Source organism: Spodoptera frugiperda, chromosome 23 (assembly GCF_023101765.2).
Source record: "Spodoptera frugiperda isolate SF20-4 chromosome 23, AGI-APGP_CSIRO_Sfru_2.0, whole genome shotgun sequence".
NCBI classification, from domain to species: Eukaryota; Metazoa; Arthropoda; class Insecta; order Lepidoptera; family Noctuidae; genus Spodoptera; species Spodoptera frugiperda.
The window spans coordinates 14,023,853-14,051,604 of NC_064234.1; the positions used below are offsets into that span (position 1 = coordinate 14,023,853).

Consider the following 27,752-nt stretch of genomic DNA (forward strand, 5'->3'; position numbering starts at 1 on the left):
GGGGCACCTTCAAAAAAGCCTGGCCTTTTGGTTAGCTCCCATGGTGCAAGTGCAACGCCTTTTACGGCACATCTCTAGGGACATGTGTGTCTCAAGTTGCACGGCAGCACGTGACCACTGTGCTACCGCTATCCCTAAGTCTGTGTCGTACCTTTATCTAAATAGTTTTCAAACATTATGCACAAATACAAATGTCTTCTTGTTAAGTAGTTAAGATGTTTTTTTTATTCACATTGAAAGATCCGCTTAACCAAGTAGGTACATAAATAATATGCAACTTGATGAAAACTAATTATAACTTAAATTTTAAAGTCTAAAATAAATGTTTTAATGCCATATATTTATTTAATTAGGTAATTTGTTTATGTAAACTAACACCTGGGGTCTCTTGATATTCATTAGTTTTTAAATTTAAACACTAATAAAATTGTCAAGTAATAATAGTTAATCGATTAATATATTAAATGCCATGTAGGTTAGCTACCGATGTATAAGGAAATTCAATGAAAATATAAATTAAGTAAATAAATATAGAAATGGAAAATAAATATTTTGGAGATCCGACTACACATAGCTGTGTAGCATTAAAGTCTAGCGTAACATACATAACATACACACTCACGACATAGCGACACATATGATAAAATACGAATGCTACAACGTCATTAGGAAAATTAAAAAAAAAGAAGTAAAAAGAAAATCTAGTTTCCGTCAGCCTGCTTTAAAGTAAGCGTCCACAGGCTCGCATCGGACGCATCGCACGCAACGGATTTTAGTTTGTCTTGTATAGAAACTCATACAACAACTTTTCACGTTAAAAAGCCCATACAAATCACGAATGTCCCATCTCAATTGGATCATTTGGCTGACCTTGACTTAGGTCAGTGGCAGAGTAAAATCATATAGGATATAGGTACTTATTTTCTCTTTCTTATTCCAGGATCATTCTTCTCGTGTGCGTTTGGTTCCATGCCAGTAGCGATAGCTTACCTGGTACCCTTCGACTACGCCCTCATGATGACCTCCGGGCTCTTCATTAAATTAAGGTAAATATCACCATTTAGATGGTGCTGATGTTAGGGTAAAATGCATTGGTCATCCACGGGTGTCGTGGCGATTTAGGGACAACATTATTATCAAAGACCGGGCAGCAGCGTCCTCTGATGAACCGAGTCTTTTTATGCTCTGGTCTACCAGCCGCAATGGGACGCCAGACCGACACAACTGGAGAGAGCTCAGGCGTAGGACCAACGGCTTGACATACTTTCTGAGGCACGGGGGTGAAACATCGCTGAACTTCCTGACCGGAAAATGGTCATTTTACTCAAGAAATGCTATTATTACTTTTTGCCAGCGCTCATCGATCCCGTTACACGTTGCACAGCAACCTCCCAGCCACCCAACCACTGCGCAAAATAATCAAAGAGTGAGTCGGCTTTCAGCAATGATGAGTAACAATATCTCCAAAGCGGTTGACAGTGGATGAATACAAAGGTCTGAAGACCGAACTCAGTGCCGTGCTATTGGAGAACCCTAGGCTATGCTCAGTTGTCACTGGGAAAGCTGATGATGAAAACGCTAATCAACATCATTATTCTGATCATCGTAAATGTTGAGTGACTAGCTATTAGACACACAGTGGCACAGTAATCAGAATTGCAAAGATCATCTATTTATTATACATATCTTTGTGTACTATTTATACAGCAAACGAGCTTAATATCCTACCTTGTACCTATAAATCACCCACAGTCCACTTTATGAACAGGTGTTGATCTGCAATGCTTAGAGGCATTGACGTCATAAATCAGTGAAGACTGGAGCTGTCGCCCGCAGGCATAGAGCTACCTTTTACATCTGTTCTGTTCTTACGAGTATTTTGTCACATAATATTAAATAATTTAAAACATATAATTTAATAATGACATAAGAGAGCTAAATATAGAGAGAGTGAGAGTGAGATGCCTGTAGTAGGAAAGCTATTGTATACTGTAATATTCACGGCACATATAGCTTTTTCTCCTTTAAGTCCAGAATATTTTTAACCGACTTAAAAATAAAAGGTTTCTCAATACGACAGTATAACTATGTTGTTGTTTTTAATTATTATTACTTTGAGAAAATTTATTTAGTATATTTTTATTGTCATTTAGTAATTTTTTGTCTTCGCTTATCCCGTAAATCGATTTTACGACTTCTTGCCTTTCAACTCCTGAAACAAAAGCTACACCAAAAGTCTGAAAAGAATACGACAGAGACATAATTCATACTCATATAGTACGAAGTTCGTACTATATTAGTACGAATCTTTATAATTTAGATAGATATTATAGGTAATAAGAGAACACCTGTAATGCGTTGGTCGTTGACGTAAATTATTACAAAAAAAATATTTATTAACATGTATAATTCATGGTCTTTAATATCAACGCCATTAAAGGATTTTTTATTTATTTTGTAGCTTTTTTCCGCAATTTCGATTGTGCCAGTAATGATTTTATTATACAAAATTTGAATCCATTATTCTATGGCACTTGAAAAAAAAAAGTAGGTCCGGGTCTATGAACTCAACTGTTTAGATTTAAAATTAATTGTCAGCAAAGGAATTTATTTTATACGCACATAAAATAAATACTTTATTTAGACATTTTCTTTACGACTTTTCGTAGCTGGCATATAAAAGCTAAAAAATCTAATTTTTAAATTGGAAATCTCTCTTTATAATATATTAAAAAAAAAACAATTGCTGTTCGAAAGTCTCGCCAAAACTCGAAAACGACTGGACTGATTTTGAAAATTTTCGTCTTAAATTTTGTCTTTGGTCTTAAATAACTTGTGGAAGTGAGTTAAAATGTTTGAGGCTGAACGAAGTTTGCCGAGCCAGTCATAAATAAAATAAAATTCCTAGTCGTTTTAGATACCTAAAATTTGATAATTATATCGTTTTAGATAACTTAAAACTTACCTCACATCTTATTAAGTTGATCGAGTTGTCATGTTTTTTCCTTTCCAGTTCAATGCCAAAATACGTATCCTGGATCCGCCACCTCTCCTGGCTGATGTACTCCAACGAGGCCATGAGCATACTGCAGTGGGACGGAGTTCAAAATATAAGTAAGTTATAACTGACGACAGCACATCTATAAGTAATTTTTTACTTTATTACAATTGAGTAAAGTTGAAAATCTTGCATGAAATCTCTCTCTTGAACTGCCGTAAGATCGGGTTTCTTTAACCCAAACTTTTAGACCAATGAAAAACTAATACATTCTTTGGTCTGGATTCCAATTAGTTTATAGGGTCTATAGGGTCAAAGAAATTCGAACTTAACGATAGCTTTTGAAAAATGCCAATTTAAAACAAACAAAATAATAATTATTCATTTTGCGAAATAAGTAAATAGCGTGTAGGTATTTACTCTAAGCCCCGTGTCGCCATCTATAACGTAAAATTAGGAACTAGATTTTTTTAAAGGTGTAGGTAGGTATGTTTTCCCGTAAGGCAATTCCTATTATGTTAATATGTAGTACTTAAGCCAAGGTATTTTGGCAATACATCAAAACTATTTCGGTATGTAACATTCTCAACTATCTTTGTAGTTATAAATATAATTAGTTATTATTAGAAGAAGACTATCAATAGACCTAGGTAAGATTGATACATTAAGCTAAGGACGCACTAGGGGGACAAATGTGCTAGGACATGTATCGGCAACATATCAATTGAAGTCGGCCGATGTCGCGAATTATGCCCAAAACGACGCGATCTTGATGTTGCTAGAAATATCGATCAAAGTCTGGCAACGTAGCGCTACGACACGTGTCGAAGGACAGTGTATGCTTGACTTTAAGTAGGTACAATTAATTTCTAACCTCTAAGCGTTATGAGAACACAACATATTTTTGAAGCGACAGGAAATTGCCTGAGATGAAACTATCATTAGAATATTTCAATAATTTTATTAGTATCAGCTTTATAAGCATAGCAATAAGGGTGATTTTCCGTAATTCAAGTTTGACAAATCGAATCTACGATCTAAAAAATATTAAGAATCAATGGTTCTCCAATTTTTTAGCACTTCCTAATGTGCGCCGACCACCTGTCCAATTTTTTCTTAAAACTCCTTTTAAAGTCAGGTAGGCCAATATGGCGCCTGGCTTGGGATATTCCTCAATAAAAAGGGTCTACCAGGTAAATAGAACAAAAAAAAAAACAATAAGTTTGGGTAAAGAGTAGTTAGAACTCGTATCTCAGTTGCATTTAAAAATGTGTTAAGTACTTTATTATTTAAATCCTGTTGTCAAACAAGATACGGCGCCATTTGTTGAAACAAGCATTTTGAATTTGACAGATTAAGGTCGTTCACCTCGGAGTACGGAGTCGACATTATTTTTTTTATTGCTCTATCAGGCTGTATACACAAAATCTTGTCGCAATTAATGAATTAATATTTAAAATAAAATATAGGACGTTCGTTCCTAAAAGCATAGGTTTAAATTACTTTACCTACAGACAAATCAATAGAGATAAAAGACTATGTATGTACCTATGTAGGTGACGTAGATAGGTCTCTCTACCTACCCCATTCAATTTATTTAAAAACACTCGGTACTTAGCACCAGATTCCCATGTGTATGAGGTAAAAAAAACTAATATACTAGTTAAAAATTCTGGCTTAGGTACCTACATTGAACAAAAAAGAAACGTAACAATGACGTAATAGAAATGAACTAACTTTTAGCGCCTTTTTTAATTTGAACTTTTTTATTTTTTTCACAGCATGCATTTCAAATGAAGCTGGGATGCCGTGCCTAAGTACCGGTGAAGAGGTCCTGACCACTTACGACTTCCAAAGCAGTAATCTATGGATGGATGTATTGGCGCTCTTCATTTTATACCTAGCATTCCATAGCCTAGCCGTGCTAGCATTACGACATAGAACTAGGAGAAAATAAATTGTGTTTTTAATTGTATTGTTTGACTAATTACTTTTGGTATGGTGTCTATTATGATAGAAATGTATTCAGCCAGATGTAAATAATTAAAATAAAGATTTTATTGTATTGATTTTTTTTGTTGATTTCTTGTGATAAATGGACCTACACGCATATCTTTTTGCCTATTTTTAATTATATTTTTACTTTAATTCCTTCTTTAAACCTGCTGTCTACTGTCATCGATTTCCATTTCTTCAATCTTCCAGTTTATTTTTGTTGAAAGATGGTTATATTATTTGTGTTCGAAATAACTTTATTTCTACTAGACATATCCTACGTAGAATTTATACTCGCACCTCAGTTTTTGAGAGTTTGACCACTAAGATTATAAATAGATAATTAATTGTTTGTAAAAAATAATAATAAAAAACCCTACAAGTCTATTGTGTTTAATTTTTCTAACTTCTAAAAATCCGTAACTGTAAAAAACAACATGGAGCAAAGGAAAGATTACCGCCCTCTATTAAATATATTACGAACTACCTATTCAAAATAACACGTGCGTCATTCCGAGAAGTTCACAATAAAAACGATAGATGGCGGGACCTCCGCCCATGTTTTTGTACCTGCCGGCACGGCGAACAACGGGCGTTCGCTCGTCGCGGCGCAAGCGTAGTTCAAATTCATCCGCCATATTCGCCGTGTCAGACGGAGTGCAGTGCACGGCTGTGACATGTTTATTCGTAAACTGCATAAAACTTATGACATCGAGTCCTCACTGGTGCTTGTATTATTTAGATAACTCTTCAAATATGCGATTTGATGGAGTCTTGAATGGATACTCGCGTCGTTTGTTGAATTATAAACGTGCATCGAACAGTGCATTCGTGTGTTTATGATAACAGATTAACAGTAATCCTCGGTCGTGTATTGTTTTTTGTAAATCCCTTCAATTCCTGGTGTAAAGGCTTGGTGATATTATGCAATATAACATAACCGTGACCTTCGTGTTTCGTGACTGTGCTATTGGTGTCTTTTGAGGTTAAAATGCAGCTTGGATTATGAGCGACTGCGCCGAGCCATCAGGTTAGTGAGACGTCCAGTTACTTTATCGGTACTGATAATACAGTGTTTATTTATCGTTTGTCCTATATTCTTGCTATGATTACTTCGTACATCAACATGTCATATTTGAGAAAATACCGTTTGTTATTGTACCAAAACAAATACAACTCTTCGAGTGTTCCAGCTAACTTTGTTCAGGTCTTACTTGAATTCTAACCTAAGATAATTTCGAAAAGGTATTTAGGCGGGAAGTTAAACAGGTTTTAGTACAAATGTAAATACACGGTTGTTGAAAATGCAACCAATATAACTTGGCTGAGGTCATAACTTAAGTTGTAAGTTGAGAATACAAAGACGTAGGTCGTTTCATTGGCATTAAGTAAGTTAAAGTCTCAAACGTAACACAGTCCCGCGCAAGCTTGCACCTTAGTGGCCGGAGCAAGGCGCGCGGCCCCGCCACGCCGCCGAGAGAATGCAACCTCTCCACAGGAATTACAAAGGGACTAAAGTGAAACAAGGACGAAGCATTGATTATCCCAATGTTTTTTTAATGATCTGGTGTTAGATGTAGAGATTGTCGATGGAACCGCGCTATTAAACCAAAGAGTTGAATTGATAAGCAACCTATTTGGTAGTCATGAAGAGCTCGTTGAGATGCAACGGGTGAGAAGGTATTGATATTATCATTTTCAATCACGCCACAGAGAGAATAGTAAACGTATCTGGTTGGTATCTAACTTGAATGGGTGTTATTGAACCCATTGTAATGTAGGTGCTTGTGAAGATGATAATCTTTTTGCATTAACGAAAACTTAACAATGGAAGTAACTGTTAAAAACAATAAACCATGGGTATGATCTACTTAGCTGGATGTTATAAAACGGACGATTCTATTTTTTACGTCGACATCCTGTCGGCTGTTTGTCTATTCTCATGTTAATTTACCCCTTGCGCGTCACATGTTTATGTTTTTTATAAACAACATTTTTCTATGATCAGCTTGACAGACGACACTGCTTAGTCACCTGTAAACAATTTGGAATAGGTTACTAGTCAAACTTACACCGTAGTTAATACACTCGGTACTCATTAAAATAAATTGGCGAAGTATTAAATAATCCACTTCACTTATAACCCCTGCACGTACGAAACAGGTTTAACCGTTATTGATTAAAAAGCAAGCGAACTGTTTTCTTTCCTAAGTAGGTAGGTACTTCGTACTTATCAGGATTTTACACAGAACTAAAACCTGTGGACTCCACTCATGTTATCAAATAGGTAGATAAAAACACTCTAGATTGCTAGTGGGTGTTCGGTGTCTAGTACCTTCCTACATTATGACGTCATTGTAATAAAAGACTCGTACTGACCGCAATTAAATAACTCTAGCCATTTGTAGCATGATTTTAAAACTAAAATAACTACCTATCTATAATCACCTTTGTATTGCAAGCCATAGTTATTGGATTCCTTTCAGTAAAACGAAAAAGGGAAAATGAAGAATGACTTGTTAGGTTGTTACCTGTTGCATGTAACCTTAAAATTGTGATTTCCGAAAGACAAGCAATGAAAATCTGCTTTATACTTGGTATTAACTCTGCTTAAATCACTGTCCTATTGACATTGCACAATGTTACTTTAAAAGTTCCACCGTATTTGTTTCTTTGGTCATGTCTACATAGCTCCCAAAAAGTACACTGTTGCCTGCAGTAGCCAATGTCAATAGTGAAAATGAAAGCCATTGTGTTTACTGGTGCATTACATTATGAATTGTAATGAAATCTTGTTTCGGTTTTCTGATTTGGTGGTTGTAAATGCGTCTACTGGACTACGTAGTTGTTTCCCGTCAGGCTTAGCTAAATATTCTCGAGTTTTTACTAGTTTACAAGGAACTTTAAATACACATAACTAACTAAATGATTTGGTAAATAACTAGTAGTCTCTCTGTTTTTATCATAGAATTAATTAATAAAGCGCATTCAATGCACCTCAACCTTAACCTCTTTGCAATAAACAAAACAAAATTGTAACTAACTACTGTCCGCTTTCCATTAATTAATTTCTTTCGCCAAAACTAAGCTCAAAAAATCAACAAAAATCCAACCGTAGATATCTCTAATCAATTCTTAAACGTTGCAGGCTTGACAAAACCAATAACACGGGGATCTAGATAACGTTCGAACTAATTGTCCGAAGTCACGGCATAGTTACTAGCTAGCTAACCGACAAAGGTCGCTCGGTACTGCTTCTCGATACAGATTGCGTGTCGTATCGTCGTCGAGGCAAACTGCGTTTACCTAACAAGCGTATGTGACTTTAGAAGATAAACATTGTAGAAAGAAACCGTATTTGGAATAGAAAAGATGGTGGTAATGTTTTATTTTAATCCTGTTTAGTGTCATGTAGTTACAGCTAGTTAGTAGTACCTACTTTGTAAAGTTAGTCGATCATTTTCTACCTACTAATATTGAACATGCTCACATTACCAAACAGATGTAGTTACTGTGTACTTAGTTTATCGACAATCATTATCTTCATTCCTTATCACGTTGGTATCGACCAACGATGACCATTTCCAAATAAACGATCGATATCTGGTAGAACTTTTTAGCTGTACTTAGTTAACACACGTCATACGTGACATTCAAAGTTGAATAATTAGCTGCAATAGGTTATAAAAATCCTAATAACGAATTTATTAAAAATCTTCCAGGTTACAGGACGAGTATTAAAAAATTCAAATATGTAAATGTAATACAGCAATATTATACCTACCGTTAGTTATATCCACACATTAATTTTAAATAATCAATACTTGTTATCATTAAATACACGAAGAAGGATATTTTGAGACAGATCAAGATAAACGGAGCTGTCTTTAAGACTTTAATACGGTTATGTTGGAACGAAACAAATTGCCCTCTTATTGAAAAGTGATTACCGAAGATTGGCAGGAAGAAGTCCTTTAAATCAGCCGCAGATACGCTCGTTGGCCGATAGTTACCGATTAATGAGACTGCTTACTTAGTCCTCCTAAGGAGCTTACTTGTCTATCGCAAGTTGCGACAGCTACGGATGCGATTCATTAAATCGGTGCTCAGATTTCCGTTTTAACCTGTTTCTCATGGATAACTATTTTACCTGTCTGCGTTGCAATATTTTTGCATCGGTAAAATATTAAAAAGTTGAAGTGCAAACGCGGTCAGGGAGCGTTACTAGTTAAGTAAGTTGTTCTAAGTTGAAATAGGTACGGATTGTGACTAAATTATATTTGTAATCTGCGAGTAATAGCTATAAATATGTGTTATTACATGTTTATGTCTTCGCTGCTTTATTCTAGATTTCTAAATGGTTCCTTTCAAGTCTTGTTCATATCGTATCGTTAGCAAATTTTTAAAGTTCATACTGCCACCATTAGTCTTGTTTAACCAACAGACAGATTTGTTTATTATCATCATGCAACTTCTGCTCGAGTGGTTACGAAATAAAAAGAAGCAGGCTGTCTCACTGTATTAGTCGACGATGATAAATAGTCTAATGGTCTTCCTAAATCGGTTCCAATGTAACTTGAGACCGATGAACTCGGTAATTAGCGGGTTACGTTCCAAGAACGTGAAAGGAAAGTCTCGCGTGATACTCTTTTTTATAATCCAACTTCGGCATTATAATGAGAATAATTTCGCCAATCTTGCTGTTTCTTGTTCGAAACCAATTACTATGGCATCGGTCACATTAACAGACAAGTGAAAGTCCATAATTACGGATGATAGCGATCAGGGGGATCCATACGGTTCACCGAAGAATTTAAATTTTAAGACCCATTTTGTAAAATTGTCAACGATAACTGTCCATCAAACTGTAATGTTATTTTCGTTGCAATGAAAAAGTACGAGAACAAACGGAGTGTCGAAGTATTTACTACCAGATTTGGCATGACGCGATGATATGTGGAACTGGTTTGATGCTCGTTAAGACGCGCCGTGGAGTCTCACGTATCTGAACAAAAAGCAAGTCGGGAACAGGGCCAACTTGTTGTGGACAATACCCGGGTTGACACTTGAATGCCGATGCGTTTACCATGTGACATCACATTGCTACTCGAACTCTCAGAAATGTAGGCTGGGGAGGAAAATCCTTAAAAGGAACCACAATCAATGTACGAGGTATTGTGTAGGGTAGACTGTAGAAGATTCAAATTGCAGTTTTACTTGAAGATTTCTTCAATACCCAAGTACATTTTTACAGCAAAGCTAAACCCCAGTCTTTAAAAATCTTGTTGCCTCCCGAGTAGCATAACATCTTTTGAACACATGGAGTATTGACCGGTGTACAAAGAACGAAAATGGTAGACTTTTTTTCGTAAATGATGAATTGAGCAACAAAGTGTTCATTGTTCCATAAGAGTTGAAGGCCGAAAAGATAACTACAGTAAAGAAGATAAGTAACTGAACTTTACGCATTGTTTCATACGTTACTGCACAGAACACGATTTACGTGAGGATTATTGGTAGTTACAGAAACATGAGTATTATTTATAGTACTATTGACTAGGGCTAAAAATATGACTAGTAACGGTTGAATACCACATTTCCCGTACTCGTGTTTAGTAGGAGGTTGAATTTTAGCACTAGCTCCCTTTGTGAGCTTTGCACCGGGTCACCGACCCTTAATTATCCTACAGTGCGCACCGCTGCAGTGCAATGCTCCAGTAAAATTCTGCATAACAAGCCTTTATTAGTCCCTGACGGGTCCAACTTCCTTGACGCTAATAGTTCATATCTTCATTATTAAGAAAACCAAAATTGTTAAGAATATTTTGTGTTGTTGGCATTTTTAAGTGTTAAATTCATGTTTGTTCATTAGTAAAGCCTTTTAAATATGAATAAAGCAACCAACGACGGTTGGTAATTGTGTAACACACACCGGATAAGCCGCAAAAATGAAGCCGGTTGTAGCGATCCCTATCGAGTGACCGCGTTGAATCACTTTTGCATGTCCACAATTACGGGCTTACGTCCCAAACCTTGTGTACACTGTTTTTATAAAACGAATACGATAACATCAATCGAATCGATTCATTCGATGATTCATACTCGATTTCGATGAATTGTGTTGCCTGTATGTTTTTGTTGCGAAAACTCAATTTGTTTTTTTGAACTCCCTTATTATTAATGTCTGAAACGTATCCTGATTCAGATGTGATAATGTGAGTTACATTCAATTCCTGCTCTGATGTAAAAAGTGATATCCTTTTCTCCATAGCAACGACTAGTTTGTTAGACAATGTTAGCAGTTATTATTGCTGTCAATAAATAAAGCCGTGTTCTATTATAGGAGTAGTGGCGCTATTGTCAAGATACGGGTAAATAATGAACGTCCTGCCTGTTACTTTTGTCCAAACAAGGAAGTGTAAATGTGGAGTAATTGGCTGGACCAGGAAATTACTAAAAGGTTTCTTAGGTTCATCGATCATTTGAGACTCGTGCTTGTTTTAACGGCTTCCTTTTTAGCAGAAGTGAAACGTGCCGATGAAAGCGTACAATCTGCAATACCTGCGCGTTCAAGTAACTTTGTATCATCGAGATTATCATTCCGTAGTGGCCGAGAGAAGCAACCAGTTCCTATAAAAGGCTCGTTAAGTAAATGTTTTCCGTTAGCTATGACACACGCGCTAATATTTGGCCTTCCATATGCACCAGCCTCCGACGAGAAGTCGCTTGACTCGAGATAAATTACTATATTTACCTGCAATTATGGTGCACAACTTCGGATTTATGGAGCAATTAAGCACATAATCCCTTATGAAGCTTGGTAGGGCAGTTACAAAATGCTTTGAAAGTTTTCGTGTAATCTGAGACTTATTCAGGACGTACGGCCAAACGGGCTGTGAGGTTAAATAACGGCTTTAATTACTTCGGAGTGGGTTTTATGAATGTTAAAACATTGAGATTGACATTTTTGAAGAAGCTGCGGGTGTGTGTTGACGGTATTGACACTAAATGTAACATCATGTCCATTAATGAACTCTTATGGCCATAAAAAGAAGGTTAGATAGAGGAAGCTCTAATACAGTAGCCGAGTTTGTCGATTCTGTTGTCGAGCGGCCACGTGCATGATCATGCATACTGTAAACAGATATAATTAAGGTCGCGGCGTCCATATTAATGCAGCTCCGATCAATATTCATAGCAAGCGGGCCTCGGGTCAGATGGTTAGATAGCTATCGGCGCCCGCTACTCTCGGGTCAACTAAGAATGAGTTGAGATTCGCGATAACTAGTTCAGAGTTAATTATTTTGTTAGCTTATTGATTTCATAAGACTTGAATAATATTATTTTATCCAATAGTTATACTTTGATAGGATATTTTTCTTAGTTGATTACTTTTAATAGCAGATTGAGAAGTTTAATTTAGGCGCCTTAACATTGGTTATTGAAGAAATAATTTAGTCCTATAGGAATGTCAAATCAATTGAAGAATCACATGTTCACACATTGAAAATGTATTTTCCTTTATGATTTGTGTAGTAATTATTAAAAACAAACTTTGTGACGGTGACGCGAGCGCATCTCACTGTGACCTTGACGCTGTAGCACTGCGTCCGCGCAGCCATTACCATGCTACAGCCGACAGCGGTAATACCCAGCTATTACTTTAAACGCTTTACGCCATACACACCATAAGGTGTTGCGTCGCATTTTTATACAATTATACGTGTTTCTTCAATTTCATGGTTCGTTTGTTTGTAAATTACAGATGGATCTTGCGTAAAATCAAATTCTCAGCTCGTAGCTATCAATCAACATCATTACGAAACGAATTTCTTATCTCGAAGACAATTGTTTTCAATTGCATTGTCATTGAAATGAAGATATTTGTAGCGAATGATTAATTAACACTGACACATTTGCCGGACCAAATTGTAGATGTTGTACTATAATTCACAATTGGATCATTGTTCCGAACATTCATTGCGTTATTGGCTATTCACAAAATTACGTGTAGGTACCGATTTGATGTATATTTTGTATCCTGTTTACTTTATACTTCTACCTATTATTGCATTGTCCTTTCCTTACTCCTCTGCTAACTGATGTCACCAGTTTTAGCAGTGACAACAGCCTTGCCTTCGTCCGTTTGTCCGTTCCTATCTCGGCCACCGGATCTGCACCATACGTGGCTGAATCGTTGAAAACTTTAAGATCTATTGAAATAGAAAGCATTCTGACGATTAGGTTTAAGAAGTGGTCGTATTTGGGTATCAAGTGAAAACAATACCGTATATGGGGACTAGGTTGCGTCATTACCAAGTTATTTGGCCGATAGGTTTGGTTAAGAATTATCGGTTTGTTCGTGTCGTTACATTACCTTCGAAAGTGGATATCGTGCGTGGCTCGTAATTCTAATTTGAAGACCGTGAACTATATTTTCTTCTGTTGACAATTTGTTTGGAAAGGCGAGTGCTATTTGCTTTAGAGAATAAAGGAATGTGGTAGTTAGGTACTCTACGTATGATGCTGATAGGAAAGCAAAGAATATATCACTACTAGGTAGTAAAGTTGTAGATTTAACAAAAGCGTTTTGACTTTGGATAATATTTTTAGTTAACACAAACAAAGCGATGCTATTGGACTCTCTAACTTTCGTAGCTCATAGCGTTTGTCGAGCAACAAAGCCAACTACGTCAGACAGAAAAAAATAATCCCTTTGTAACCTTAAACTTCCACTCATTTATTAAAAACAAGTTTTATAAGTTGTACATGCAACTAGTTAATCGGATTTACACGAAACCTAACCGTCGACATGTCCTGTTGCTTTTTTATAGTTTGTTCGATTTATTTTTATGGATTTCATACTGAGGTTTATTGGTGTTTTATTGTTCCGTGATTGCTTTCTTGGAAACTACGGTATCGGACTTGCTGTGGTTTTTATCACTCTTTATTTGTTTAAAGAAGACAGTGTCTATATAATAGAAAAATATTACACGTTTGTAGAACGATTTCTTTGCCTTCTTCTGTCTTTGGCCAATTAGGTTGTAGCATCTACAATTCTATGATATTTTTAGCTTGTCTAGCTGTCAGTTTTATACTGACTAACGGCATCTGCTGGGTTCGAAATAAACAAACAAGAAGCATTACTACCAAAATGTCGTTGGATCTTCGCTTCCTTCTAGAAAGGTTTGTGCTCAGCAAATTCCATGAACAGCAAAGTAAACGACAGTCATAGAAGAACACAGCAGTGACTAGCATGTAGGTTAGTTATTTTAAGTACCGTATGTAATCAATTTTGCGTGAACAGTGGTAATTACCATATATGAGTGTTTTCTTCGCAGTTATGCACGTGGAATGTTATCAGGTCTGGTCGCGTTACCTTAGGTACTACAGCACACAGATAAGGCATGCAGCCGTGCAATGTGGCGACACTGCGGACGAGATTTTATTTTTGTATTCGTGTCATGTTCCATTGTAGGGATTGTCTTTTGTGTTTTTAATTAAATAAAGAAACTACTGCTGTTGCAGATCAAGGATTTAAAAGGCTATTTGCCTGGTGATCTTTGTAATTATTGGATGTATTTAGTTGTTTTGTCAAAACAAAATTGTACTTTGTGTAAAGTCATAATTATTTATTTTAAATAACTAGACCAGGAAGGCACTTTTAAACGTCAAAGCAAATAACTATAATAATAAAAATGTCTGTCTGTCGGCCAGTCCTCTAGTGAAGCTATTTGCTCGTTCCAAAGTAACTATAGATTCCTATGGAGAAGAACGAGCAAGAATAATATATAAGTTACTCTTTTTCATTCAGGTTTACAATACAATTCTTAGCTACATTGTCACATTGTTTCGACTTTATTACAACAGATAATCCCATAAGATTTTACCGATTTTGGACAAGCTGTGGTGGAGAAACTGGTTGTTATGACGGCTGGAGGCAATATTATCTTGCTTGCGAACTTTGAACCTTTCATTCTGCCTACCAAAGTTAATGTAACGCCAACGCATCCTGCCTCTATATGGCTTTGTTTCGACATACGGAGGAAGAGTTGATGACTTATAAGTTTCTGTTATACAGTCGAGCATTGATTTCGTTTGTTTTAAAGCTGGTTTCTGAAGAACCTGAGACCCTTCTATGAGCTGACACACCGGACGCTAGAAAATTCTATATATTGTGAATAATTAATTCAATTAAAATGATAATAAGTGCTATAATATACTTTATGCTGTAATAGGTTAATAAAGTGTCTATACCTAAAGTTAAGTCAATCAATTTTAATCAGTGACAAAACTAACTAGAAACATAATTAATTATCGTAACGATGATATCACCAGTAACTTCTCTAGCTATCATCATGTGATCAGGAATACGTAAGAACGGATAAACTGCATGCATAAACATCTAGTTGTTGTGTTTATAATAACAATACTGCGGTCAGATATGATGTAATGGCGCCCCACAAATGACGTTAAATTGCAGAGATGCTGATTGTTCTTCTTGATACAACCAGGTAATATTTTATCCTACCTAAGAAACTGTTTTTGCTCGCTAGCCCGTCACTGGACCGATTTGTTTCACTTTATTTAGATCTTTGTAATTTTTGATAACTATGAAATGTAACTATGGGTAGAATACTAAAGTATTTTATAGCTGTTTTAATGCTGATTAAATGTGATGCCACACTAGGTACGATAGATTTAAAATCCCCAGTTGGGATAAGGCCAAGAGAAAAGTGCTAATAACTACTGTATGTCTGTTAATAAATACTTTTACTATCGTACCATTACACTAAATTTTATTAATTAGACCGTTTAGGTTCCGATCGTAAATGTATCAATTAACAAAACACAAGTTTCAGTCATCCATCACCTATCGGAGATATCCATTTGCTTCGAAGTGGGTCAACTATCTAAGAGTCGGATTCGATACCAATCGTGTCTCACATTATTCTTTGTCAACACTAAAAGCTCAATTAAGAGTTCGTCACGAGAGCTAACGGAACCGTAAGGCAACCAGACTTGGTTAACAACAATGTAAAGCATTAATATCATCCATAATGGCTTTTTGCAAATGGATTCTGTATTCAATGCACCGATGATGAAGACTTTACCAATGAGGAAGTCATTTTCGCTGTCATTTACGAATTGGGGTCATCTTTCAATTTCAAAACTCCAAAGTTACACATGAGCTAGCTTGACGTTGACGCAGTGTTGATTAACACCCGTGAATCTCATATTTTTCAAAGAAAATATTTCCACTAACCGTTGAAAGCAATTACGAGACCATTCTATGAGTAAGACGATCCATTTTGTTACCGCGCAGCGTGAATTGGCCTTCTGTAAAAGACCAGTCTATACGATTTAGAGTTGGACCTCAATAGATCAGATACAGGCTATTGTGCGCCCGTAACAGCTATTTATAGAGTTCGATGACTCCACGTTCTATCAAATCGTAATAATTTATCCCTAAACCTATTCATGTATGTATGTCAGATGAAAAAATCTAAATTGATTTATTATTATCTACTTAAAATTCTATGGAGTGTTACAGAAACCTTGATAATGTAGATCTGTAGTGAATTAATGTTTTTAATATTAGTGTATGTTAATTTAAAAATGTTCGACTAGCTATCAATGAAAATAAATGTTAAAATATTGTTTAGCAAGCCTGGCAAAAAAGATTGCAAGTTGCATACAATTTATTTAATTTGTGAATCATTGAATTACCGGTCGGTATTTCACGATGCCGAAACGGTGATAAATGATAGTAATGTCAGAGTTGGAAGGCTTAAAAATAAAATTTGGTTTGTTAATACTTTTGTGATGTGGTTAACAACTTTCGCTTTCGTGTCCATTGGCGGAGTGCAGCAGTGAGCAGTGTACCGGTATACACCCACGCCGGCCGTGCGTTGTCCCGTGTTGGCTATCGCCTACAGAATCAAAGAACTTTATGTTAGATGAACACACTGACACTGACCACAGACAATTTCAAGGTGATCTCGGAATATAGAATTTCAAATACACTGATATTATTCACGGCGACACTTCTTGCAGTCTCTAGGTACTTCGTGCATAGCAATCTAATGAAGAGAAAGGTTTCCCATGTGGTCCATGTGGTCAACTATTCAATATGCTAAACCGGATCTGATTAATACTTCAATTAAAATATCGATTTAAGGCAGTGTTGACACATGTCTAATTAACGACATGTCTGGATTTATTTCGCTTAGGTGGTCAAGTCACTCTCCATTTGTAGAATAATACCTTCATAGGATTATAGTCTTTCACGCTGCGGAATAAAGGTTAAATGTAGATCATAGTTATAAAGGAGAATAATATCAACTTATTCATCTTAAAGTAGGTTAGCATACCTATGATGCGGTTGGATCGATTTCAAGGCTTTGTGGTTTGTACGACATACACTTTCGGGCCACGTAATTAAAATGTAATTTGGTTCTTTACAAAGAGGTCGTATTCTCTCCGAAATGCTAACGATCCATTATTACTTGTAGTTTATGTAAGAAGTAGTTTTATATTTACACAAAATCGTACAAGATTCAATGCAAAAATGTCTCACATCTGTCAGGCAGGACAATTTATAATGTCGCCTGCCTGGAAAATTACTAAATTGAAATTAATCGCTCAGTCGATCGGGGTAAGGAGGTTGAACCAGTATTCTATAGAGACAGAGTTGAAAGTTTTCGTAATTCTTGAGCAGACTTTAATGTTAATTAAAACAGCCATGCTAATTATAATATCTGTCTGTCTGTACAGCGGTAGACAGAGAGTTCCATATAAACAACACGCCACTTTGTTCTAAGAAATTAGCGGAATCGATTTACTTTGAGTTTTGTACGATTCAATGTGTTCTTGGAATTGTAGCGCGAGCATTACTGGGCAATGGGCATCTTATATTACTGGCCTATACCATATACACTCGTATCTATGTGCTAAGTAGCAAAAACTTGTCAATGGGTATTGATGAAACCACTTCAAATCAAACTTCTCTTAAGATCAGATTACTTTGTAATGAATAATGTAAGTTGTAAATCGATTAGATTTTTTACATGTAAGTTTCCAAATACACATATAACACATTTTATTGTTCTTTTTTGCTAATTTTAAAGAATATTTTTCAAAATGACTTCATCGTTGCTATCGGCGACCAATTTACAAGAAACTCTGGTCGGCTCATGTTTATTAAAGGCACTCCGAAAAACGTTGACTTACACCTGTTTCGAGATTCGATCAGTACATTTCATGGGAACGATCGAAGCCTATTTTTTTGCTCGAATAAATTTCGAATACTAAAAGGAAACGAGCAACAAATTCTGAATTTACTTTAAAGAACGCGTCAATATTTTGATATTCTTTATGACTTTGAATAAAGAAGAAAGTTGTAGGAACGTTCCTGTCTCGTCTGCCAATTTGATGTGAATGTTATTTATGGGTACTGTAGTAGAATGAAATGTTTTTATTCAATGACGTACGGCATTCTGTTTCTACCCGCGCACTCGATTCATTGTGGCCAGTTTAGTCACTATTGCTTCACTAGACTTTACTATTGCGAATGCAACGTAAATCGTTGCCCTCAACCAGGAATAGTTTATTAGATCGGGCAGGTTTAAGGTTCGACGGCCGCGCGGGGTGGTCGCACAAATATACAATGTTGACGATTCCACGCTTCATCGAACGTTTGAATTACTTTTTTACTTTCGACGTACCATTGTGTATTTGTGTCACAGGAATCATGTTACTCGCATTATTGTTAATGCGGTGTAATGAGACACTTGTTTGCATCGACGTGTCGTTAGTCATCAGTTATGAATGATCGTGTCATCGGTATTACAATTTGCGGGATGGTAAGTGTCGTTTGACTGGTTCACTCAACAATATACTCGATATACACTTGTTGACGTCTTTCATAGCTCAAGTATGTATAGAGTTTGCGAGTGTCGTGAGAGGCCTCGTCGCTAGTTGATACGCTTATTTTTGTTTGCGTCCAATAATCACACTTGTGTGAATTGCCGCTAATAGAATAACCACAGATATTTATGTTACGCACAAATTTTCGCTCACTCACAGTTTGTTATGTAAATATTTGACTGTTAGGTACATCTTGTTCATTATTCTATTTTGCGATCTTCTGTTTAGTGAGAAACCGGCTGGTAACATTTTAAAAACGTTTTAAGATAAACAGGAACGTCACTTTCCAACATTTTTGTATACGGAATTTACGATAACTGACGAAACAGACGATAACTTTTTAACGATTCTGGATGCTAAGTTATTTATTTAGGATTTCTTTTTCGGGCATCGATTCAAGCGCGTCGTGGAGGCGGAATTATTTCAAGTGATGTAAAAGAGAATAACTGTGCTGCGTGCAGTTTCTTATTAACTTTTTTGAAACATGCGATCGCCCACGTTGGATTCTTCTTAACAAAATAACGGATGCAGAGTATAATCGAATCAAAAAAACGTTTTAGAAAACATTCCACATTGCGTAAACCTCTGGGAACATTACTCATTCGGAGCATAAATCTTATTGCATTGTCTATTCTTTTATGATATCTTTGGATGCAGTGAAGACAAATGTTATTTACTTCGGACAGTGTGTTTGAAATATGACTAACATTATAAAATGTAAAAATAGAACTAACTATTGTAAATTTAATCGTGTGCTCTGTAAATTTTGCCACATTTTACAGCCGAATATTTTAGGAAACTGCCTCCGTAACATTCGCTAACTTATGATTTGTTAGAACATTTCGTTTCTATGTGTAAATTGGGTAATTCTGTTAGAACTTTTCAACGTATCTTATCTATGATAAATAGTGTTGTTTGTAAATACAAATGCATAACAATTAGCATTCGTATTGTACGTGTGTTTACTAACCTACTTAGTGAGTTACAATGAAACTCAGAATGCATTAGGTGTCTGAGTACAAAAAAAATGTTTCGGTAGCACGCATTGCTATGCAAATGAGGTCTAATATGGTGTTAAACATGCAGTGCATGGGTATTTGTACATGAAATACAATATCATGGCTTAATTTGTAAGTTCAGTTGTAACTATATTGGCTCGTTAGAGAAGTGGTCACGATTACGCCACCTGAATTTGTAATTATTAATTTGGTCTTTTCATTTCATTCACCATTTTCTGTTTGTTTTTGATCTGAATACATTAGGAATCACGCTGAAACATATACACTTTTAAAGAGATGTTTATCTATACTAATATTATAAAGCTGAAGAGTTTGTTTGTTTGATTGTTTGTTTGTTTGTTTGAACGCGCTAATCTCAGGAACTACTGGTCCGATTTAAATAATTCTTTTTGTGTTGGATAGCGCATTTATCGAGGAAGGTTATAGGCTATAAAACATCACGCTACGATTAAAAGGAACCGAGCAGTGCGGGTGAAACCGCGCGGAAGTAGCTAGTATAAAATATGTTAATAATTTCATACTGCCTACGGGTCAATAATCTCACACTCTTCCAACTAAAGTTCTAGGTGGAAAAACAGGCGTTCTATCATTAGACCTCTCAACGGTACACAGACAAGCAGCAAAAGGTCAAATCGTCACTCAGTAGGGGAAAACAAATAAAGTGCGGATGAACAAGGGTGTGGCTTGTGTCGCAGTTGTCACCTCTCCGTACATGGAGAGAAATGGAAGTTAACACGCGTTGTATACACGGCTTCACATCGAGCTAAACAAACCAGTTTATCATGGTCTGGCTTTGGATGACCTTTCTATACATTCAACGGTCAACTTATACTGGATTTGTATAGCTTGTGTGTACACCTACTGACCGATGGCTTACGAGCTGACCTTTGTATCTACATGAAACTGTTAGTTTATTGTACTGTAAAAGTAAGTTTTGTTTATTGAACTAAGGTGTTCCACAGGGCACGTGTCTTTGGACCAAATTTTTTATCTGAGAAGTTTATAGGTTTACTAACAGACTTGGTGACATGACTTCATTGAGTTCTCATCGCTTGAGAAACGCGAGTAGATTTTATTGTAAGTCTCTGATTGAATTGCCATTCAAAGACTAATTGTGAGCTGCCAAAAACTAGAAGAGATGTTTTATAAGCATATTATGGAATCAACAATTGTGAGGTATGTGACTATTCCAAACTTCTAAAATCATATTCTAATTTATCAAAATCTGCAAAATTTAATACACATTGATCTCCATGGCATTGGTTATGATTTTTTTCTAGCTCCTTGTTACACAAGTCGTTTTGTCGATCCGACTATCTATACCTAAGTAATAAATCGGATCCTTATGTCACGTCTCCCAACCAAATACGGATAGACAAGGTTTACTTTTTATCATATTGTTTACAATAAACTTATGACGAATATTAAAAACGTATAACAGTCGCCATAAAGGTAATGGTAGCCATATGATGTCAGCTTATTTTATCCGATTTTATTTCTGTTTTGGAAGTCAGATCGAAACTGGTTTAAAATTTGGCATTTTTTACTCGTCAACATTTTCTTTTCTTGTGATAACATCTCTTGAAATCTGAAAAAGGCGACAAGTGCTAAAATTCCGTAATATATTATATGGTTTGAATGGATGATAAGTTATTAAGTATATGGTTCGATATAAAAAAGGTTAGCCTTTTATAACGTGGTTTCTGAGTCTGAGTAAGAAATAAATAAATAAAAAATAATAGTTAAATGAGAAATGTTTATTGCCACAATCAGCATTTTTTGGCAAACAATGTCTGTGTTAGAAGACTTCGCTCTTCCAAAACAATATAGGTTGGTTTGTTATTCCCTCTACTCACCAACCAAGGACCATTAGAGCCATTAAACCAACCAGGCAATTAAAGACTCTTAAACAGCAAAACGCAAGATACCTGTACAAGAAACATACCTCCATAAACACCAATAGTTAATTTAATAACGCCCAATTATCTTAATAATACCCAGGAGCCGTTATTGACCATGTAAAAATAAATTTGATCCGACAACTAACGACCCGATTGAATGATACTGCTACCGTGAGCTGATACCTTGGGACCACTCCTTACTGTTGTTCCGACTTCAGATATGAAATGATACAAGTGTCAAACTTCACAACCTTGTTCTGCTGTCAGAATTAGAAATATAAAACGCCTTATCGGTATTATTGACGGCTTAATGGCAGGTACATGAGGCTTGGACCAATTTGGGAGTGTTGTTTTATAGTTTTTGTCTATTAAACGATATGGATTATTTGACATATTAGACTCTAAATATCTAAATATCGTTCCAGTAAATTTTAGAGGGTCATCATTAATTTTTTTATTATTTAGATACTGTATTGTGAGTTACAGTGCGTATAGTGCAAATAAAATTTTGTAACTGCTGAGTATTACGAATTCTGAAAACTAAATTAATATTTTACAGAAATAAACCATTCATAGGTGCGGACAGTGACATTGCGTTGACGAGTGGCGCTTTGAAAATGCAGCCAATACTCAATAGTTTATTATTATGACATAATGCACTCGAAACATCTTTCTGCAGCTAATAACCTCATATAAAATCTAAATCACCAATATCAGAAGCCATTAATTAGTAAAAACGATAAAATATGTAGATTATGATCACGAATTCATTTCGTAACAAAGATTTCATAAATGCTTGCCATAGACTATAGACATGTTGATGCCCTCATAAAGTCTTTGATAAAGGAATGTTTATGGGTTCATATCGAGTGATTCTCTGTCGTTAATTTGTTAGTAAGTAGTTGTATTAATTTATCTTTCAATGAGAATTAATTATGATATTATAGAAGTCATATTAATTTACGTTATTTTGTGACTGGCAGGCATTTTCTAACCTCAAAATTTTAGCTGCATTAACTCCTAAATTCCAAATGTTTTCGGATTTCTTAGAGAATGGAGGATTAATTATCACAATAAGGAAACTTCCCAATCAATTGTCTATTGTTAGCTGATGAATCACACAAACGATAAACATTGCGAATATTATTTATTACATCATCCTTCGTTATGAATCGGACAGCGAAAACCAACTAAAACTGAAGTCTAAACTGGTCTAAGTGGATAGAATACATAAGGACTAACCCTATTATTTTTTGGTCAGGTCTATGTAATGTTAGTATTTCACATGAAATAGAAAAATAATTGATAAAATAAAACTTTTAGTCCTCTTTGAGAGTCCTTAACACGTTAACCGCCACGTCGGACACTGGTGACCGACGCTTAGCGGAGGATTTGCCTTCAATAGTTTTCTTTCGGCAGTTACTACTTTAAAGACTCTTATGGTAAAAGTTTTGGACAATTAATTGAAATATCAAAACAAACAAAACCTAAATCTTCTTAACCAACAATAAGTTGTGAACGAACCTGTATGGTAATGCAGAACAGGCGTCTGCGACGGCGCCATTACTCGATTGTACTATCGTATCGGTGTCTAAATCAATTCACGGTTCAATCGATTCGTGCATGATCCGAGAATCGAGTCGAACCGAGTCATTGAGGGTAGGCGATTAAGCAATCGTTTTTGAAACAATAGATTGTACATGGAAAAGGTTGGATGGTGTACTAATAGAGTTTATTATATTCACTGTCTAAACACGAACTGTAAAGTTCATTTTGACATTTACTTTAAGATGGCTACCTGTAGTGTCGTGTTTTCTTCATGGTTTGTTAGTTGCCACACTTGTTTCTGTGTGTGGTTGCGAATTCGGTTTTCCAAGAACCTTTTGGGTTGTTTAAGTGTTTTAGAGTGAATGTAAACATTATCCATCCATGATACAATATATCTCATAAGTTTTCCCTCTTTCCATCTCGGTTTGGGATTTCCCCTCTCACGTTTTGGGCTTTCCTTGAATGTCACGTTTTTGTGCACAGTAAGTAGGCACCTACAATATTGGTAGGTTTTTATAAAATGTAACGCAAATGCACCGAATACCGACCGGTGATCGGCGCGGGCGAACAAAATCCTCCAAAAGATAAACAAAATATTCAAGATCGTATAATAAAAAATGCTTTTCCGAAAGTATATTAACTATGAATTAGAAATATGTTCATAATTTTGCCCTTTTACAACTATTTTGTACCTATATTTCGATTTAAACTCTTACGCTTGGAAAAATACTAAAGTCCCCGTATACCGACCGACTGCCGACAGATGTCCGTGATACCGACTCCTCAGGAACCTGAATCCGTCCGACCCAAACGCACATTGTAAAATCAACTCTATATCTTAGCAGTAGAGTAGAAATTCGTAAAACAACTATCTTTCTAAAACTATTCACGCATTGTTTTTGGATTCGATACTGAAATTACGATAATGAATTTTAAAATTTAACATAACATTACGTTTTTTAACACTCGGAGATGTAAGCAGAGAACATACAATGTGACGTCTACTTTTCAACCTACCGTGTAGGTAGTTATTTATTTTTTAATTAAGTTTCCTAGTATTTCAGCATAAGATTTACCTACATCATGTCGATCTTAATTTATTATGCCTAATAAAGAAATTGTTCGTATTGGTTAAATGCGAATGGTCTTTAAGTACCTATAGGTAGATACCTATTGTTAAGATACGTAATTAGGTAAATTCGTGACTAATCTTTTCTATGTATCTACCTATACATTACATACTATGTATCGTACATATGGTAGGTACTTATTTTATTTACTTTACTACTTGTAGGTTGTAGGTACAATAAACCTCCGTAGTTATTTTCGGAACATTATGTGTCGTAGGTATTACGTACAAGTACTATACCTATTACTAACGTTTTTGTCGTTCATCCCGATGACTTACTGATGATGTGCTTATCATGTAATTTAAAAAAAACACCAAACCTATATTTCCTTAGTTAGTCGGAACAAGGGACAGGGAAACAAATCGTATCCAGACTACGACCAAACCTGTATTTGTATAATAAAACGTCTTAACTGAAATTTATACCATTTTTTTAGTTACTTTCTACTCTACTATTACTTATTAAGTTGTAACAATATCGTATTCATGAAATTCTTCGAAATAAACATAAAATATAAAGGTTTACTTCTAGCAAGTCTTTGTGAAGGAATCGTAAATATATCGGAAATATGTCAATTTGAAACGTAAATTACAAAGAATCCATTATAGTTAGCATAGGTCGGATACCGGTCTAATATCTAAGGATAGCTTTAAGAATAAGAAACTAATCACAAAACACTCCTAAAACAACCCACGTTACAGAAAATTAGTGTCATTCATAAACCTTAAAATTCCGTTTACCGACCAATTTGGTCGGTATTCGGTACGTCGTCATTTTGTAGGGCTCCTTATTCCGTCCAACATTAATTTATCGATAAATCTATAAAAACATGGAATTTCTGTATGCATATTGAAATTATAAGGACTCAATGAACCAATAAATCACATAAAGTAAATACATTCTTAGTTTACCCGAGTGATCATCGTCAAAATCGAGATCTTTTATTTCACTGATTTATGTTTTTTTCGCATGAAAATTTACGCAAACTGCACCTTTTTTATATTTCGCAGGACAGTCGGAATGTGCGTTAACCCCACAAACCCAAGTTTTGACTGAAGGTGAATGATGAATTAATGTATTGAATAAGGCGTATTTCAAGACTTTCGCGCGATAAATACACAAATTAGCGTAAATAAACTAAAATGGTCGGATAGAGGAGGCCGGTCGGTAACCGGTACCTTTGCGTTATAGAGTATAGTAACTGATAATTTATTTCAAAGTACAAATCAATGACTAATATACCCAAGTAGCAACTGTATGTCCATTTATGATTAGTATCCTAAGCAAGGTAGACTAGTTCATATTTATCTTTGTTTATAGTTTAGACAATACCAACAAGCTCTACATTGCGACATCTCGATTACTTAGAATGCGAATCGTAATTAAATTATTTCACACGCAAACTTGTTTACTCGTTATAAAGGGCAACATCGCAACTTTGGTAATATTTTACACTGGCAATAATAATAAGCTGTTATAAATGACGATAATAGCGCCTTTTTGGTGGCAACACTGGCAACCTTTTATGGCAAGTAAGTTTTCGGCAAAAATATCACAGATATTCGATTACATTAACACTTATTATCGATTGTAAATTGAACATCGATTATTATCGATATTTATTCGGATAAGTACTAAAAAGGATTTATTTAAGAATAGCCGCCTTCTTAGTACTCTGCTGTTTTGACATCACATTTATTTTTATTTTTTTCGGCCAAGGATTAAAAACCAAGTCGTCCATTTTTTTATTTGTCAGTTGAATTAATTGCTGTAATTATTATTATAGAGTGTGGCTATGTTAATTGAATCTCGTAAATTAAGTTATCAAGGTAAATTTTTATTTGCTCAGTAGTTACCTGGATACCTTTTTGGTTTTAATAAGGTCTCTGGCATGTACCGATAGCCGATATACGCTTGAAGATATAAGATATTCCCTGTCACCAACAAGAAATCTCTTGTGAATGTTTATTATCTTAAACAGCTTATCAATGACCCAGTAAGATAGGCTCGTCTCGCAAACATTTCATTATCTGGAATTTAGTCTATTATGCGATTTCGTTACGAGTTACGGCGAAAACAAACACAATATGAATGGTTGAGTGTTCAAGATATCAATGAAACAAGTACCTACTTATCATCACGAGATTTGGTACTCCATATTTATGTGCATAAAATATTTAGCTATTGGCGTGGCTACTGCCATATCCCCAAATAATTATAGTTAAGCGTCCTGTGAAGAACTTTGTTGCTAAAGAACTATTATTGTTTGTCAATTTTCAGCTGCGTTAAAATAGTCGGTCAAATAAACCCTTTACCTATAAAGCCATTAATTTCAATCAGACCTCCATAACATTCTGTGTCAACTACCATAGACTCTTCACTTATAAGACAATCAAACTTACCTCCTTTTACGGAACCTCATCGAAAGACCTTACTTGACCCTTCCAATCTTCGATGTAAGGCCTAAAGATTAATGGGTGCAAAGGCCTATAGACCTTACAGTAACCACGTGCCATACTCCAATAACTCGTAGCAACGAGATCGAAGTAAGAACGCGAGCGGGAAGCGTCTATTTTGAATTGTTTACTGCCGTCGCCATTCATGGCTAATAAAGACGTGCGCCAGCGCACCCATTGTGACCGCAACATGGCCGCCAGTTTGAGGGAGGAATGCCCTCTAAGCTCCAGGGAAGTGAACTTGTATAAAGTTATGGATATATAAGTTAAATCGTTTTTATTTTTTATATTTGTCTTAATAACTAAGTGGTCAATAGCTGCCTTATTTAAACACGAGTGTGTTTTGATATACATATTTCTATGGAAAATACGTTAAATAAATTATTCTTCGGATGCGGTTAAAATCAATAACCAATTTCAATATCTGGATCGAAGTTTTTAACCGAAACTACATACTCTCGACCGTGTAAAGAAAGTTTTTTAAAATCTTTTGAAGTAATTTATGAGTGTGTAATCATTAGTAGCAACACGATTTCTAAGTAATGTTTTATTTCCAAGAAATGGATTCAGTTTTTGTACTTACTTCAGGGCAGCGACGTGACATAATTGACAACTTGACAGCTGTCTTTAACCACTTTTTTTACTAAACACGTCAAAAGAAATAGATTGGCTTTGCTTGTAACTGATGTGGTTTGTTAAGTAGTTAATCACACTTTGATAAAAGGACGTTTTCAGAAATCTATATTTTTTTTAAGTCAACATTTATAAAATCTTTA

General features: G+C 35.5%; 2 protein-coding genes across 3 annotated transcripts in view; both read left to right on the forward strand.

The window, feature by feature from the left end:
* LOC118267200 (protein scarlet) overlaps positions 1-5,067 on the forward strand; it is a 34,557-nt gene extending 29,490 nt beyond the window's left edge. For both annotated transcript variants that reach the window (XM_050703146.1, XM_050703147.1), the window contains exons 12-14: positions 941-1,046; positions 3,014-3,114; positions 4,780-5,067. In XM_050703146.1, coding sequence (XP_050559103.1) covers positions 941-1,046; positions 3,014-3,114; positions 4,780-4,955 — 383 coding nt within the window. In that variant the 3' untranslated portion in view covers positions 4,956-5,067. The remainder of the gene's footprint in view (positions 1-940; positions 1,047-3,013; positions 3,115-4,779) is intronic.
* Positions 5,068-5,605: 538 nt separating this feature from the next.
* Positions 5,606-27,752, forward strand: part of LOC118266783 (rho GTPase-activating protein 23) — a 358,039-nt gene continuing 335,892 nt past the window's right edge. The window contains exon 1 of the mRNA XM_050703129.1: positions 5,606-6,023. Within this exon, the coding sequence (XP_050559086.1) occupies positions 5,999-6,023 (25 nt within the window). The 5' untranslated portion in view covers positions 5,606-5,998. The remainder of the gene's footprint in view (positions 6,024-27,752) is intronic.